Here is an 18,192-nt window from a genome sequence, read left to right as displayed (position 1 = left end):
AGAGCTCACACTCAAAAGTTACTCTGTGGGTCATTTGGCTATTTTCATAATCGCCACCTCACTAACATAACACACAGAGGAATCATGTCATATGTTTTTATATATATACACATATATATGTATATATGTGTGCGCGCGTGTGTATGAAAAACTTGAAATTAATATTACATAAGCATGAGGATAAGGCATATAGCTATACTACTTTGTATAAACATCACATGAACCTCTGCAGCTCTTTAAGGCCACACCATCAGTCATTATCCTCAGCATTCAGTGCTGACCACATTTAAACAGTAGCTGTTTCAAATGGAGGACAAAGTTATGACATAACACCAGAAAAAGTCGAGTCCAGAAACCGCTCTCCTGCGAATACATCAGGAAATACATTGGCAAATTTATTTTCTTGCTCTGGTTGCTAATATTGTACAAGAGACAAAAGCTTTCTCTTTTTATCTGAATCCTCTGGTCAGCTTTATTTTATTGATTTCACAAATGGAAACATTAAAACAACATTCTTGGACTTACCTCCAGGCCTTTCATGCTCTCCATCAGTATGTAAAAGCATTGAAATAGGCATTCCAACATTCTTAGATCTTCCAGCTACAACAACATTTTTTCCAAATGTTTGTATTCCTTATAGGAAGAAAAAAACAAAAGGAAAAAAAAAACACAAACAATTTTATTCTGCTATTTTGATATTCCTAAAGCTTTCTTCTTAATCCCCAAGATATAATTATTTTCTGTTGTGGACTGCTGACATCAACATGACTTGAAAATCCATAAGGCCGAACTTGAGGGATCAATCCACAAAATGACTTTCAGCTTTCACCTTAGAGAAACCTGAGTGAGTTGCCAGTTTTGTTGTCTGAATCACTCTTTGGAGGGATTTAATTTCTCTTCTCTGACCACAAAGGGAAACGGAAGCTCTTCTGTCTACCAATAAGAACACGTGTATTATACTTATAAAATATCAACTATTGAACAGGTAAGCATTCTTTTCTCCTTCTAGTACTGAATTAAATGTTCCCATTTTTGTTCTTGTTTCTTCCTCTTCCCCCACAAGAACTCATGCATTCAAATCTTTTATTTGACAAATAATCAGGAGGTCAGCAATATCACAGAAAGTTTCTTGCAACGTTATAAAACGCAGAAAATAAGTTACCCAAGTGTTTCACCACATATTCTACGTGGACTACTGTCTACGCTTAATTAATAGTTATGCTACTGGCAAAAGATCTCATCTATTTGGCACCTCCTTATTATTCAGATTAATCCTCTAAACTTTTGTTCTTCAGTCGGCCCAATACATTTAGATAACCTACACCTTTTAACTCACACCTGACTTCATCGTTCATTCACCTTCCAAGATAAAAAAAGAGTTTCAATACAGTTGTTTCTTACCTGTCCGTTTTATAATTTCCCACACGGCAGCAGCAGTGGCAGGTATTATAGAAGGCTGATCAAGACACAGACGTCCAATATTCATAATATGAAATCCATCCACATCCTTTTCGGGTGCGATAGCGTTACAAACTGTTCGTTCATCTATGTGATCTAGGAAATACACTGCTTTCAAATGACAGTTCTTTCACTTGTCAGGTGTCATCAATACTATCTGAGTCATTACACAGGGAAACACGCAAGTTTCGTCCAGCTAGGGTAATTATTATTATTCATTATGAATAAACTACACTCCCCCTCTAAAAGCAGCAGTTACAACTTCACCTTTTAAAGTCATCTACTGAAAATTAAATTATTCCGTGACACTGCTAACACAACAGATTCATTGAAAACAGTAGAGGCCGATACTCAGCTGAGAATGATGACTTAGTAACTATAAAAATATATGTTCTAGCAAGACACTTCAGAGTCAGTTCTGCATTCTACAAGTATTAATGATTGAGTGGCTCAAAAAAAAAAAAAAAAAATCATCTGAGTAAAGTTATTGTGCATGTTACCTGTCTCTAAGATCACAAAGGATACACGACCTAAGTTTTAAACGAACATACTGAAACCCAAAGCTGAAATAAATTTGCAGGTCTGGCTTTCGTCTTCCATTTTACAACAATACAACTGTTATTAGTAATTTGCTATTGAGTAGGACCAAAACATATCCTACTTCATTGGAAAATTGTGAGAACGCATAAAATTGTTTGATATTGATGAGCTCGAAACGCGAAGTACGGCTTAAATGACGATACCTGCACAAAATTTATTATTCATATCTATTCATAATGAACATTCTTCATATGCACTATTGATACGGGATAGGTCTGCAACTGCTTAAAGGTTATACTGCATTGGTACTCATTATGAAAAAAAATACGCATTAGCCAGTCCTACCACTGCAAAGTTACAAACCCAAGTATAAAGCCTGCATGTGTAAAGACACTTCAGAGGAACAGCTCTACAAAACTGATACCGATCCAGAAAGGAAACTTTGTTTAACAAATGTATTTACCGAGTGGTACCTCAGTCACAATTTTAGAATCACAGAATAGTTTGGGTTAGAATGGACTTCTAAAAGTCATCTAGTCCAACCCGCCTGCAATGAGCGGAGTCAGTTTAGTCTACTGCTTCATGGTTTAATAACGGCCCAAACTGCTTCCAGGATTACACTTCCAGCTTTACTTCCATCTCAGAAAGATTATTTTTTCCATTTTTTATATAAGGATACAGCATCCTATCTAGGCTAGATCCCTAAGAGAACTCTGCAATTATGAGGTGATATATCCCAATGTCCAATTCCAGGAGCATTACAGGCTGTTTACAAAAACCCAAATAAACAGTAATGAGTGTTCATTACGAAATTCAGACAGTCCCAGTAAAAATATTTTATAACCATATATGGGATGCTTGAATTTAGTACTCAACTAGCTCTACTTAGGTATTTTGTGATTTTGCGATAAAAATGAGCTAGCTAATTAAAAGATATAATGGATGTTATAAAACTTAAGATGTGGTAATCCCTTGTTAAAAGACTTACAATTAAGAAAACCCTAGAGTTAAACCAGACTGTTATGATTTACAATTTAATTCTCCATTTTCTTATGGGAGTAAGTTTCCTTTTGAATCCTACTCAGAAAGGTCTGCGGAAATGAACGTGTTAAGTACATTGAGGAAAGAGTCTCTTACAGGTCAAACTAGCCTAATCCAGATTGAAGGCAACCATAATCTTATTTTTATGTCAACCTGGGGAATTAAAAAAAACAAGAACACAGAAATTTGGAGCAACCTATTAAATAGTTTTTGCAAAAGAAAACTTGTTAACTTCAGTTGTTCATCAAACAAAAACTTGGCAGCCACGCTTTTCCTTGCGCCTGGGATAGGACAGAACACTGATCTTTACAAACACCTCCTCATTGCTGTCTGCCTTCAGCTTCCCAGAAATAGACAGATAATAGATACATTGATGTAAAAGGGAAAGAAATCATGCTTCACATGGATTTTTTCTTTTTCCATCAAAACTGATTTGCGGAATTTCAGAAAAGGGCACGTAGTACCGGGAAGAAATGCAGCTGCATAGCTGGGGACAAGTAGGCTGACACGGGCCTGAGAGGAGAGGACGTGGACACCTTCCCTTCCTCATCAGAGACAGTTCCAAAACACTATCTTGGGCGGGCCACCCCCAAACAAACAAACAAAACCAATTCAAACTATAGAGACAGTTACTATGTTACTTAATGAGTAGATTTTATTTGCCTCAAGAAATATATTTTCCTGGTTGGTTTCCACTTGACTGCAGATAGCCTGATTTATTTCCAGAGGAACAAAATAATTTCTTAAGCATGTTACTGTCAGTCTCACAGAACGTGCTTAGCCTCCTCTCAACTGATATTCGTACTAACTTACTTGCTGTCATTCCAAGCTACTCTCCGTGCCAAGTTCCTCTCTGCACTCACCCTTGCACTTGCTAACCAAACTTTCAAGATAACACCGGGCATCGCTTGCCTAGCTACTCTGACATACACACAGAGAAACTCTTATTTACACAATAAACAACATGTGCCTCTAATGCTGACATACAAAAAAAAAAAGACTAGTTTTCAAAAGGGAAGACTGATGAAAATAAAAACATAGCACAAAGGGATTCTAAAACATACCATATGGATCAAGAAATACAGACACAGAGGAAGCTGTTCAGCAGCAGCAATGAGCTCCCTGGAAATAATTTTGAGAAGCTATACTCAGACACTGCTACGATTTTAACAGTTAGTTCCACCAAAGCAGGCGGCAGTTAGGCTGGCAGAGTCTTTCACAACAGAGGGAGAGGGACATCACATTTGTACTCATTTGCTTCATACTTCTTTGCTGCTTACAATGAAGAAAATTTTGACTTTTTCAGAATCTTTCTCAAATAAGTATCTAACATTTCATAGCCACCTTCCAGGCAATTTAAAAAAGGTACAGGAAACTCTCTACAAAACCATTACCACATCAGAAGTAATGCACTCAAAAGGTGCACAGAAAGGAAGTTTTCCTCAGGCAAAGATGACAATCCTCAAAGTTAAGGTCCTCCAGCTTACAAAAGTGAAAGAGAACAAAGCTATTTTCTGCTTCTATTTTTATCCCAATGTTGATCAAAAGCCACACCTGTGTGTGGTTTAGTGCAAAAAACCCCAAAATCCCACACAACAACCTCAACTCTGGAATAATCAGCCTCCGCCGATAAAGTTTTCACAACTTCTAGGCTTTGGCTCCTTCCATTATAATGCAAATCGAACGATTTTTGGAAAATGAGCTAACTTAGCTTTCCGCCCTTCTGTTTCTGAAGTTCCTTTGGGAGAGAAAATTTAATTCAATAATCAGAGTTATATCTGACATCTATTATGGAAGAGCTTCCTGAACGTTTTCAGTTCATGACAACTTGCATATTAAACTTTACTATACAGACAAGGCAATATCAAAGAAGTTCTGCTATTGATTAAATTATTCTCAGGTTTTTACTAAGGCAACAGCAAGGCCGCAAACTAGCAAGTTTTATAGGTTAGAGGAAGGCTAGTCAGTCTTCACGTAGTTACTGTGACAGACGTACCATAGTTCTTGAGAGGGGGATGTTCAACCAACTACTTCAGGGCTGAAACATTTAAGTGTACTAGCATCAGACATTTGAATTGACACACCTAGAATTATCTTCAGGTTTTTTGCTTTTCAAATGTCGCACAGCTTTAAACTCACTACGTTTCAAGACTTCACAGTTTTCAGACTTAATTCTGTTATTGAACTATGTATCGATGAAGGCAGACAGCTCTAGAGCAGACTGTAATGACCCGATACTCTCCTCATAAAAAAATGCATTTCTGCAAGCGGTACCTCACAGTTTTACCAAGTACCCACACAAGTAAGACAAGTAACACATGACATCTCCCATTTCTGGGGAACACAATATTGGATTGGGAATCCAGCGGGTGAGTCCGTTTCCTTTGCTACACACTTCAGTCAGAAAGATTTCCATCCCTCGGCTCTCAGTGCTCCATCTTTTGCATGAGTTGTTACTACTGAAATGAAAATCTGTTACATTACCTGTTTCCCCTAATCTGTTCTTAGCGGGAGAGATGTTTGTTCAAAGTAAAGCGACCACATTCCATCAGCTCCCAGAGTTTCTGACTTGGTGTCCAAGATTTCAGCCTCCTTACTTGTGTTATGCTTCCACCTTGTGGCCAACTTATTTCAACAAGCGGCCGATTTCAGTTAGCTTTCATATAACACGAAGTGCAAAACTTGCTAATCACAAACGCTGATGTTTATTACAAATACAAACAAAGCATCTCTTCCTCTATAACACTCAGCACCTGCCCCAATTTTTGCTGTTTCGTAGGTATGAAATAAAAGCAGTGAGAACTGTCTGAAAGTGAAGACCAAGACTAGCAATACGAGTGGAAATGAAGAGCTTACCCAGAAACAAAGCTTCAACTTCACCATCATCAGAGATACTTACAAACAGTAACCCCTGGAGTCGCAGCTAGTGCTAGAAATCATGCCTAGATGTGCCAAAAAGACAGCTTCTGCCCTTAAGAGTGTGCTGTATAAACGCACGATAAAAGACAACACTCGGAAACACAGAGACAGGGGAAATCCAACATGCCAGTCCATTTATTACAATGACTCTAGTAATTTATGTACCTCTCCATTAGGAAGCATACAGTGGTTTAACTAAGTTGATTTCCATAGAGTTAGATGAAAACCACAAGTTTTATTACTGCCAAAATACCATTTTGCCAGCTATGGCCAAGTGATATTTTAGTGAGACTTCATTACAAATGAGGAGAAGGGAAATAAAAAGCAAGAATATAGCAGAGGCTTTTAGGACAAAGGCTTAGCACTTAGGCTTAGCACAAAGCTCACCCGGAGCATTAGGGACAGCATAGAAAACATGAACAAATGTTTAAGGCAAAACCTGGAATCACTGTGAGAAAGGCCGTAGTATCATCCTTTAGATAGCATAACTTGGCATGATATAGGGGATAAAAATATGGCAAAGGTCTTGGAGTTCAAAGCAAAACAGTGCAACATGTTAAAAAAAAACCAAAAAAACTAAACCCACGCACAAAAAACCAGAAATAAACTGGATAAAGCGCGTGTGGAGAGAAATTCCTTGACAGAGCATTCTGACTGAACTTTAAGAAAAGGCTAGGTTGACAATACGAAGCGATTCTCACGATTTAATTTGCTTTTTTGTTTACAATGAACTGCAGGCTAGTATACAACAAAAAATTGAACATCTCAACTAATCCTTCATTATGCACGTCCTCTTTCAACAGCTTCTTATATCACTCAGATACACTTGCAACCCCAAATTGTCAAACTCTTCCCTCTTACATTGACTGTATATGAGGAGGAGACAAAAGATGTCACCTACCTGGGAGAGGTAGCTGAACTAATAAACCACTAACTGTTGAATCCTTGTTGAGTTTTACCGTCATATCTAAGAGTTCTTCCTGAGAAATTTCTTTAGGCCTCAGTATGATCTCAGTAGAAATGCCTGGTAAAAGCCAAAAACAGAAGACACATATTAGTATCAGGAAATTTATTTGCGGACAGCTTAGCCATTTTGTCTAAAAATCTGTCCGATACTTAACAGCTGTTTTAAATAACCATGGAGGACTTGCTAAAAATCGTGCTTTCGCTGTCTGGTCTTTAATGCTGTATTTCTAGATGTTAAGTACCATCTTATAGCGAAACATAGAGGGGAAAAAAATTTTAGTTGGACAGAGTAGCTCCAAAATTAAACAACAGTTTAGAAATATTTGGAAAACAAACCATGTAACTTTACTACACATGTGCGCTTGAGAATTACAACTAAAAGGGAACAGATAAAGCTACACTACTATTACTGGCATTTTATCTGATAGCTTTACTACTTCTGTGGGACAAAACTCGTTATTAGAAAAGAAAATTTTTCAAGTTACTTAACAAGATTGCAGTTTCACTGATAGCAACAACACTGAAGTTCCCTCTTTAGGTTATGTTACCCTTTCATTTGGAGATAAGATTTTGTACTGACTAGGCTTTATCCTAGGTAATCAGTCACTTAGCTTTACTGTTTTATTTCATTATGTCTGACATTTTGCCGTTCATATTCAGAACTGTGAAGCCTTGGTTTTGGATTGGCTTGCCTGGCTCTGCGGTGGACCTTAAGCATTCAACAGGACATATATTCCATCACATACAGCAGACGCGCAAGAAGGTTGACATCATGAAGAAATTATTGACATTATGAAGAAAAGGGCTCTTCTCAATATCTTCCTGTGAAACTGGTTACTTAATCACTGTTCCCATCAATTCAAGGGTAGTAGGGTTTGCTACCGCAGTTGGAGGTGGACTGAAAAATCCACGTATAAAAGAAGGAATCTGAGGAGGCAAGCTCTTAAGCAAGTATTTCACATTCAAAAATAATCAGCGTGTCTTGCGGAAACACTCAAACTGACATAATTTCTCTCTGATTACCTTTATTCACCAAGCCTCTCAAAGCCAGTTAAGATATTTACCTATCAAAAAACTTCCCCAGTGTTCTCCTTTCGTTTCCAGTTTCTAACGGTAAGAGTGCAAACTGCTTCCTAAAAACACTTTAAAATACACAATTGAACTTATGACTACCATTCATGTGCCATTAAAACTACTTTCTTCACATGTCAATGCAACTTCTTTTCTTTAGGTTCATCAGAGAAGACGAGGAAGAAAACAGTGCAAAATTAAATTAAGATACGAAGGAGGTTCTCCCTCACTTTTTTCATGTTTTATTTTTAAATAACAGATCTTGTGATTACCAAAGGATCGTTTATATTACGTAACACATACCTACAGCTGCAGCTGCTTTTATCTTGTTTCTGACATAGATATGACTAGCTGGATTGTCTCCTACTAATATGACAGTGAGATGAGGTCTCTTGTTCCCAAAGGATATCCACGATTCTACATCCCTTTGAACTTCCTTCAAAACTTGTTTAGCAAGCTTTGTCCCTGAGATAACGGTTGCTTCATGACTATAAAGACAAAAAGATACACAATATTTAGGTGTAAAATTTCATAAACAGGACACAAGTGTGTGATCTACCGTGTTAAATACTTGTAAATGCTTTGATAAGTTCATTTGCTAGTATTTAAAATATTACTTGAAAAACAGTAACGCACTACAAATCCACCCGGGTGAAGAAGTGTTTCCCCACTCCCTTATTTGAAGAGCAGGAATGTGCCATCAGGGCATACAGAAGAGCAGCTCACCTGCCACACCCCACCTTCCCAACACACGTAGCCAGCCAGGTTGAACAAATCTATGCACTCCTGCATTTGGGAACAGAACATGAGAACATTCTTAGGCCCTCAAGTTTTTCTGTTTTAAGGAATTTTTACCCACCTTCCTTCCCAAATTTCCTTCAAAAATCTATGTGACGTGGGATTACTCACACTATTCTTTTGCCCAAGCCTAGATGATACTATTTCTCAGCTTTCTTAGGACTTCACTCATATAAGGCAGCGGTGACTAACTCAGGAGCTTCTGTCATGCCCTCCCAACTTTTGTCCTTTCAATTCCCTGTCCCTCTAGTACCTCCCTCTGCCCCTCACCCAGCACTACAGCAGACAAACGTCCGCCTTGGATCAATGGCCCACAACCATTGCCCTACCCATGTAGGAAAGCAGACGAAAACAGACAAAGTCTTGCGCCTTGAACTTGTCTCAGAACTCCTCAGTCCCTCTCTTTCCCTCTATCATTGCTGTGATCATGGCCCCAACCAAGGATGTGGAACCCCCCCCCCCCACTCCACCAACCCACAACAAACAAGAAACCTCCAGCATGTGTAACTTTGAGATGCTAAGATGTTAATTCCTTTTGTATCAGATAAGCAGCCTTTAAATACTAACTTTATTGCTTGGTGGTAGTGGTGCTTAGAGGGGAGAAAGCAGGAAGATTCAGAAAACTATAGAGCAAGAAATTGTATCACTGATCTGGTTTATAACATGGTTTTGTGTAAGATTCAAAACCATAACTTTAAGCAGGCAAAAAGAGTAAGCTGCATTTTACTCATTTCAGAAATTTGTGCAGTTTCAAACATTCTTAGAAATCCTCACGACCAAAGAAGCTAAATGCACACGGGTGTGGAAGAAGGAAGGTAGGGGTGACCAGCAGCAGCGACACCGCCACCACACAGGACAGGACAACCACAGGACCACCCAAAATCAGAGACTGTCTATGGTCTTATATAAAGAAATCATCCAAACTTAACCTCTGTAACTGACTGACAGATTAAGCAATCCAGTCTACATTTTAGGTTACTAAAGAACGGTTCTATGAGGACTCGGCTACATAGGGAAGAGCAAGATACCTGAGAATACTATTATTTCCAATGCAGAAAAATGTATCCAACTCTCTAACTTCTACTACTGCTCAGCCCCTTCATATAAATGAACAATCTGTAAGCAGTAACACGACAATCCCCAAAATATATTTTAAAATAAAGTTTATTTCAAATGGCATACAAGGTAAACCGTAACCGCGCTCCAGAGGCGCCGCAGAATGGAACGCAAGTCGAATTCCTTACTTAATCTTACAAGCCCTACCCTCACCCTTGAATGACGCTTTAGTGACAACAATATTAAGACTTACCCTTCGGTAAAGCTCTTAACATCTTTTGTCAATTTCCCATACTCACCTCACCAGCCAAAGATCAAGCGCATCTCGACTGAACAGCACTTCCTTAAGTACTACTTCATTCAGATCTTCCAAGTGTCAGCTTTATCTTACCTTGGTTGTTATCCTGGTCTTTGGAATCTTCTCCATCTTCCTGCCTGTCTGCTCCCTGCGAGCAAGCATAGGTGCTCCTCACCTTGTACATGTCCACGGGACATGTTCAACCACAGTTCAAGCTTTTATCTACACTATGTCCTTCACTAACTGAACCTCTCATCTTCTCAAATAAACTCCAAGAATCCTAACATGATACATACACATAGTTAACAGTGTTTCTTGGCATAATCATCTGATATTGTAACAAGAAAGTAAATACTATTCTATCTGTAAAAATGCAGTAAAAAACCACCAACTCCCCAGAAGCAGAACTACCAAGACAGACACAAAGTTAAAGTTACCAGTGGACAAATTCGCTCCTCTCCTAATGAGGGCAACTGTGCAGCACGGTAAGAAAAAACACGCTCCTGGTTCATCAGCTCCTAATCAAAGACCGTCGACTCATTACTTGATTTTACTTACCAGAAAGTAAGCCTGAGTAGGAGAAGGTTTCCCCTCTGCAAACATCATTCGCTCCCTTCTTTGAGATAAAGAGCTTCACATGTATACACACATACACACACACATATTGTAATCCTTGCTTTGAATTGAATAAATTAATTCAACATGACTACCATTTGTAACTGACACAGTTAGCAAGGACTCCAGATGAGTTATGATGACACCAACAAGGTGGCATTATAACTTTAAAAAAAAAAAAAAAGATAATCATGGTGCCTAGTATTTAAATTAAAAAAACAAACCAAAACAAAAAAAGCCAAACCCCACACTCTGCTGAGAACAATTTATCCAACTCTTTGTCAGGAAAGCACAGTATTAGAAACATACTCGGCACTCTAAAAACATGAATACCTTGTTTCCTTCAATTTTTTTCACCAGCCTTAGCTACTTCCCAAACACAAGCTTCTGCACTGTTTAATTTAAATTTATATATAAAGAAAAATAATTAAGCTAACAGATGTGGTTTTATTGTTTTCCTGTATGGCGTGCTCTGTATGTGCTCATTTTCATAGATCTCTCTCTCTCATCTTCATTCTTTATGTTTTAGCTATAGATGCCTTGGGCACAAAACACTTCTTTCCATGTACTCATTACACCAAATAAATAATTAATGCTCACCTGTGTGGCAATGCCATATACGTTTAAGAATACAAGGACCTAACCATATTTTGGTGCCAAAAAATATTTTCAATCCATATGAATGCGTATCGCATTTCTATTCTATTTTTACTCTAAATGCATTGCCAAAGGGTAACTTATCCTAATCTTCAAGCAAACAATTTTAAGTGCATGCCTCTTCCGTAAAATCTAGCCACAGACTCATTAAGTTTTCAAGATCTATCTTCGCTTAAATCTGACCATTCTCACGGCATCACTTTCAATCTTCTCAGCCATCCAAGGGTCAAAAACAACTCAAATGAACAGAAAAACAGTGCTAAAAACGCAAAACCACACACACACGTAAATACAGAAGGAAAAAACCCTCACGCTGACAGACACATCATAAGCTAGGACAAAATGCATGTAATATATCCTAGCCAGGAGGTGCTGTGATAAGGCCCTTCAACACCTGGACCTTTCTGAAGGCAACAGTCAGTTCTACAAGCCGCAGCCAAAGTCAAAACTTGCCTGAAAACAGAAATATTTTAAGTTAAGACTACTCTGAAAAATTAATACTCTGGGGCAGCCTGGGTATAGAAGATCAAAATGACTACAGGTTAGTTCACATACGCAGAAAAAAACAAGTACAATTATACCTTAGCAAGAAGTTATGGGATGGCCCTGCTTTAAAAGAGCTACCTTCTTCTGGCATTCCAACAGCTAAATGGATACTTTGAGGAAATTAAGAAAGGTATCAATGCAAAGAGTGGTTCTATTTTTCATATTCATGACTTAAAGGTGCTGGGAAGGGAGACGGTAAATAGCATGAACATTTATGGCAAATGATTATGAAAGTGTCTCCAGGTCTCAAGGAGGTACTCAATGAAAGCGAAGTACAGGGAAAAGAAATCTTCAGATAAAACTTTCAGCCTTTGCTTTGGAGACTGTCCATGAACTACAGAGCAACTGAAATGACCAAATAATCAGAAAATGGAGCGTGAAAGGTCACCTTTGTATCTTACAGAGCTAAAGATAAAGAGCCTGTCAAGTTACAGATGCACTGTTCTCTCTTTTAAGGAAGTAAAGAGCAGCTCATCTCATGACTTGTTTTTTTTTTCCTTCTCTAAATTTTACTATTTGTTTAAGGCAAGAAAGCTTCCCCGCTCCATCATCTGCTCATAGCTATGATGATCATACAGCTGTCTTGAGCCGCATAGGCTCAACCACCCATAGTTTACCAACATCAGTACAACGTCACTAATGCAAATCTTCTTTGAAACACAGCTAACAATTTTTGTAACTGTAATGGTTCAGAAACCAAGTGTCCCAGTTGTCACAAGTCCCAAGCTATTCAAATCACTCCACATCTCCACTCGGTTAACTCTGCATTGAAAAATGCCATCACTGTAACGAAGCTGTAAATACCGCTGCTGCAAAAACCACCACTTAGGTTGAAATGTTCATAATTTCATACATGTTTCCTAGCAGAAGTTTCCAAATAGTTTTGAAAGCTTCTGTCACCTTCAAATATAGCAAATAGTTTTGCCCTTAATCAGCCAGAACCTAAATTTTTACAAGCCCAAGGCCAAAAACAAGGGTAAAACAAACATTACATTACTTAGAATATAAAGATTATTATCATCTTCTTTTACAGGGTTAGATATTCCACAATTAGCAGCTATTCATGCATTACCATTCTCTTGGTCTACTTTATTAAAAACAAGAACACGAATACTTAGTGTTTACACTTAGCCATACACACTTCAGTTACACAAATTGAAACCTCAACACTTCAACAGGTGGTACAAGTGAAGACTACCTAGAGATGTTCTAAAGTGAATTATTTCAGCCTTGATGTAATTTATCTCAGCTGGTCAACATTACAGCAAGACAACATACTGTTCTTCCCACGAAAGATTTTAATACATTAATTTAATCACCATAATTAATTACTTTATCCTTACACCTAATGTTTGACTACTTTGACTTTCATTGCTTGAATTTTGCATGACACATAAAATAAGCCAAGTATGTGATGGTATTTTACCTCTATTTTCTAGGAAGATAGCAGTATTTATTATTTCTCCTGATCATTATTAGTTTTAGTGGGTATACTATTTCATGTACAATTTTAAGACAAGGGTACAAATTCAGTATATCATGGAAACTGTTGTGTAACAGAAGTGTGGTTTTAGTTCCAAAGAAAAACCTCCCTGAGAAGGGGCGGGGGGAGAGGGGGGGAGGGAAGCCCTAGTAGGTCAAAAAATGTTTGATTAGGTATTATGAGAATAAAAGCTTGACATCCTTCAGCAGTAGTCTTTTTCTTTGGCTGACTACCCTGAACATCTAAAACATTTCAACACTCTCTGCAAATACACATGCTTGAAGCTTTAATGTATATCTGTATACAAACATGTTTAACATTGATGTTTAATATATGTTGAGTTAGTTTGCCATGATGAAAGTAGTTCAAAGTCATTTGCAAAAACAATAAAGCATTCTGGTTTTATGTTAAAATTGGACTGGTTTTCAAAGTGCTGCAAGTCTGACCAGTTGTGGTTTTTTCTGTACCATGTTCTGGGGGATGAACAAATCTGCACCAAGAACAACCTTCAGGAAAAAAAACTCACCAGGCTTTCTGAGATGGTCTAAAATCAGTTTTGCACTCTGTCTCTACCATAAGAAACTACACAACTGGAGTAAAATAAAGTATTATTAATGTTTTGTTATATTAATAAGATGCATATTTGTCTGCTTATCAGCATAGTCAAACATGAGAAATGTTTAACAATTCAACACACAGGAGAAATAGCTAAAAGCCAGCAGACACCGTATTTATTCGGAGACACTTCCTTAAACTTTATAGACACATGGTAGATGTGATGGTAGAACATTAAGGATTTTAAAATATTACCCTAACAGCATACGGAAGAAATGCACAGTGGTGAGTTCTGAAACTACTTCTTTCCCCTGCTAGTCTTTAAGATAGGGGGCGGGGGGGGAAAAATCCTGGAAGCCCAAACAAACTGCCAGGAGCATCATCCCACCCATAACATACTTCATCCATTTCTTGAAAAGAACTCTTCGCTTCAATAAGATCATATTTGCAAACAGACAGCTGCTGCCAGCGCTTCTGGGAAAAAACCCAACCGTCTACACATTTTAGCTGCACCCAAAACAACAACACAGTCTTCCTGCTACTACCTACCAAGTTACTGAAAGAAACTTGCTCAAATGCCAGTGGCTAAAAAGCAGAAACCATTCCTGGGTTAAATGCAAATACTAAAGAGGAGACAAATCAGGTGGCAATGCATTGTCATTTGCCATTCCGAACGGAGAAGTTTCTAGTTCTCCTCCTTCCAAGATTATTCTCTATCCTTCATGACTCCAGAAGTTACCTTCCCAAAAGTAAGAAAACAGTTGCACTAACATTACTTTTTATGTAATGTAGCTGATTTATTTTTATCAAGTATATTTTATCAAGAATCTGCTTCTTGCTTCACAGTCACCATCTATTCATAGCACATTTTTGAAGTCTCTGGACTTACTCAAGAACCATTAAAGCTTTGAGCATTTCTCCTGATGTGATACATAAGGTGCTGAGAGTTTATCAGGGAAAGATGAAGTAGCAGCATACGCACACCTGCTGCACAAAGCTCACCTTCCAATTCCAGCAACCTCTTGAGCAACCAGTTTAAGTAAAACAAAGGCCACCTTGAAAACATCTGTGACTTCCCGAATTCGACTGTCATTTGTCTTCTATGCATCAACTAGTATTTTCATACGCGAAATAAATATCAAGAAGAATACTTGACTGCAACTCAGTAAATACTATCACATTTGTTATTTGGACCTTCAGAACTCTGTCTCAGCAAAACCACCCAGTTATAAGATTCACCCTCACAGGAGGGGAAAAAAAAAAGCAAGCTTTAAATATAGAGCTCGAGAGAAACTTCCAATATCTTGCCATTTTCCTTAGTTGCACTGTAATGCTCTTCAAAGTCTTCAAAGCTCTTCAAAGTCACAGATGCTCTTATTCTGAACCCTGTGTGAGTTTAGAACAGAACAATTAACGTACTGAATCCTTCTTGTTAGCTCATCCAGTGACTTGCAGGACATTACAGAAACAAAGATGTCAGCTGCGATTTCAGATCAACCTACACATTAAACGCCCAAAATCATACGGGGTATCACAATAGGATCTTCTCAATCCCATACATACCACGTGAAAACCTCTGTAAGGGTGGCTCCTTCAAACAGGAGCATCTACTTTTCACAGAACTGGAAAAAACTGTTACTAGCAGCAAAGAACAGAAGTAGGCATGCACTGTTCCAGAAATACAGCTATTTGTGCCAAAACCAGCAGAATCGAATCCTCTGTTATACAGGATATATAGAACACCTAGCAGGTCGGACTCTTATTTCAATTGTCGCAGTACGGCTTACTAATCTTTTCATGTTTGAAAACACAAAGCAAAGACAATGCTTTCAGCGTAGGCTACTTGTGACCTGCTGAATCGAGCAAACTTTCAGGTCAGTATTTAAGACAACTCCAGTATAAATGAAAAGGCTGACAAGCAAGAGCTCAGCGGAAACCCTCCCATCCACACGCAGGCAAGCGCTCGTAGTTGCCGTGCCGCAACACCAACACGAGCGGCTCAATCCAGCCAGCACACTAAACGAAATACACAGGGTAAAAATGTCAGAAGTCTGGTTCTCGCTGTGTCAAGAGTGCGTCCTGCTCGCCCTGGGGTTCCACCAAACGCTGGCAGATCCCTGCCCGCTGCGGTGCTACATGAGACACTGCGTGACAACATGATTTTTATTTATTTATTTATTTCAGTTATTATTATTTTATTTTTAAAATTGGTATTTTTAAAATTTATTTTCTCAAGAACAAAAGAGCACCACAGTATCGCACCGCCTGCCTTGCTGAGGACTGTGAAATGCAATGGGATGGGCCGTCACCACCACACGTCCCTTCACACCGACAGGGATATTCTTTAGCAAAGATTAAAATACTCGCCTACAAGCCATCATAGCTGCCAAAAAATTAATATACATAGCAATTCTCTGCAAATCAACTGAGAGGCTCTTTAAGGTCCCAGGAGCCAACAAATGTTTCACAGCCAGACCCCCCCCCCCCGGGAGGAGGCAGGAAGGCCACACCGCACGGGCTGCCCCATTTCAGTGCACCGTTTAAATCCCCACCAAATCAACAGCGCCCGTGCCGCAGCCCACCCACCCTCCCTCCCTCCCGGTACCTCTGCCCGCTGGCACAGACCCCGCAGAGCCCCATTTCCCCGGGGAGAACGGCAGCCGGGCCGGGGTCCAGGGGCAGCCACCCCGGAGGCGACAGACGAGGGAGAGGGGCCTCCCGGGAGCGGGCGCCGGGCCGGGCTCTGCCCGGCCCCCTCCTCAGGCGGTTGGCGCCCGCTCTGCCCGCCGCGCGCTCGCGGGCTTCCAGCGCGACCGTTAAACGGCGGCAGCGCGCGCGCGGCGGCCGCCAGGCCCGCCGTTCTCCAGAACGCTCCCTGCCGCACCGGGAGGAGGAGGAGGAGGAGGGAGCGAGGATGAAGACGCCCCGAGCGGTGCGACGTACCTGGCGGCGCTGCGAGGGGAGCTGCTGGTGCTGTAGGCGGCCCGGGGCGCCGGGCGCGAGAGGGCTCGCCATCTCCTCAGCGGCGCCAAGCCCGGGCGCAGCACGGAGGAGGAGAAGGAGAAGGCGCAGGCGGTCGCCGCCGCCATGTCGGTCCCGACGGACGGAAGCGCCGCCGCAACCAAGCGACGAGAGGAGGAGCCAGGGCAAGTAGCGGGCCCGGGGCCGCGGCGGGGCGGCGCGCGTTGCTGAGGGACGGGCGGAGCTGCCGGTCGCTGTGACAGGGACACCGGGGCCTGAGGGGCGAGACGAATACACCGCCCGCCAAAATTGAAAGGGCGGCGGCAGCGCCTCTGGCGAAGGCACGCCTGTGGGCAGGCCCTCACTCGTGTGATGGCGTGGGGCTGGCAAACCGTGCCCGGGGGTGAGAAACCCTGCGGGTTTGTGTGTGAGCCCCTAGCCACTTCCCCAGCCCGTGCCGCCCTGCAGTGCTTCGGGGGATCGTGGCAGGAACCTCTGCAGATGACGGTGCAAAAAGCGGTCTTCATTTCCGCCCTTCCATTGGTATGGACTTCTGTTCCCGCCAAAATGTGGTATGGGCAAAGCCGACGCCGAGTCAGAGCTACGCAGACAAGCATCAATGCCCTTCGTAATTCTCAGCTGCACCCTCTTGTTTTCCCAGGTGAAGTCGTGTGGACTTCCTTGCAACTCACATATTTCTTTCATGTTTTACGGCAGAGTTTTCACCAAAATATGTGGAAAAATTCCGCTGTGCAGAGGGGAAAAGGAAAGCAAACTGACATGTGAAATAGCATATACAAAGCATGCCAAAACAATAACGGCAACTTTACCTGCGCTATTGAGCCTACTGACAGTTGGCAAATTCCATTATGAAGCTGGCGAAAGCTTTTAAAAGATGCGACAGATTAATGAGGCTGCAGTTTCTGCTATGGTACTGGCAAATTTTTTGATCAGTTAGGTGTTTGCGTAAGGAACGTGGCTGAGGTGCTTCCACAGACAATGTGCGTACTGTTTTTTAATGACTTGTCCTAGAATCTTCTTCTCTTCTAGTATTGTAGATATTATGTAAATCTTCCCCTTTAGGTTGCCATCCCTGATTTTATAAACAGCAGCGACACCAAACTTTATACACCATCTAGCGTGTACGTACTGCATTAATTATAAAGCTTTTTTAAAAAAGAACACTTATCCAAGATTCATTGACACAGTTATATACACTGTCCCTTAC

General features: G+C 40.4%; 1 protein-coding gene across 7 annotated transcripts in view; it reads right to left on the bottom strand.

The window, feature by feature from the left end:
• LOC142082331 (epigen) overlaps positions 1–17,127 on the bottom strand; it is a 69,738-nt gene extending 52,611 nt beyond the window's left edge. For all 7 annotated transcript variants that reach the window (XM_075150451.1, XM_075150453.1, XM_075150454.1 and 4 more), the window contains exons 1-5: positions 16,947–17,127; positions 8,299–8,483; positions 6,860–6,982; positions 1,402–1,554; positions 526–633 (exon numbers count right to left, since the gene is read on the bottom strand). In XM_075150451.1, the coding sequence (XP_075006552.1) occupies positions 526–633; positions 1,402–1,554; positions 6,860–6,982; positions 8,299–8,483; positions 16,947–17,092 (715 nt within the window). In that variant the 5' untranslated portion in view covers positions 17,093–17,127. The remainder of the gene's footprint in view (positions 1–525; positions 634–1,401; positions 1,555–6,859; positions 6,983–8,298; positions 8,484–16,946) is intronic.
• Positions 17,128–18,192: the final 1,065 nt, after the last annotated feature.

This window comes from Calonectris borealis, chromosome 4 (assembly GCF_964195595.1).
Source record: "Calonectris borealis chromosome 4, bCalBor7.hap1.2, whole genome shotgun sequence".
Lineage (NCBI taxonomy): Eukaryota > Metazoa > Chordata > Aves > Procellariiformes > Procellariidae > Calonectris > Calonectris borealis.
Note: the sequence above shows the minus strand (reverse complement) of the source record. Positions and strands in the feature narration are given on the sequence as shown.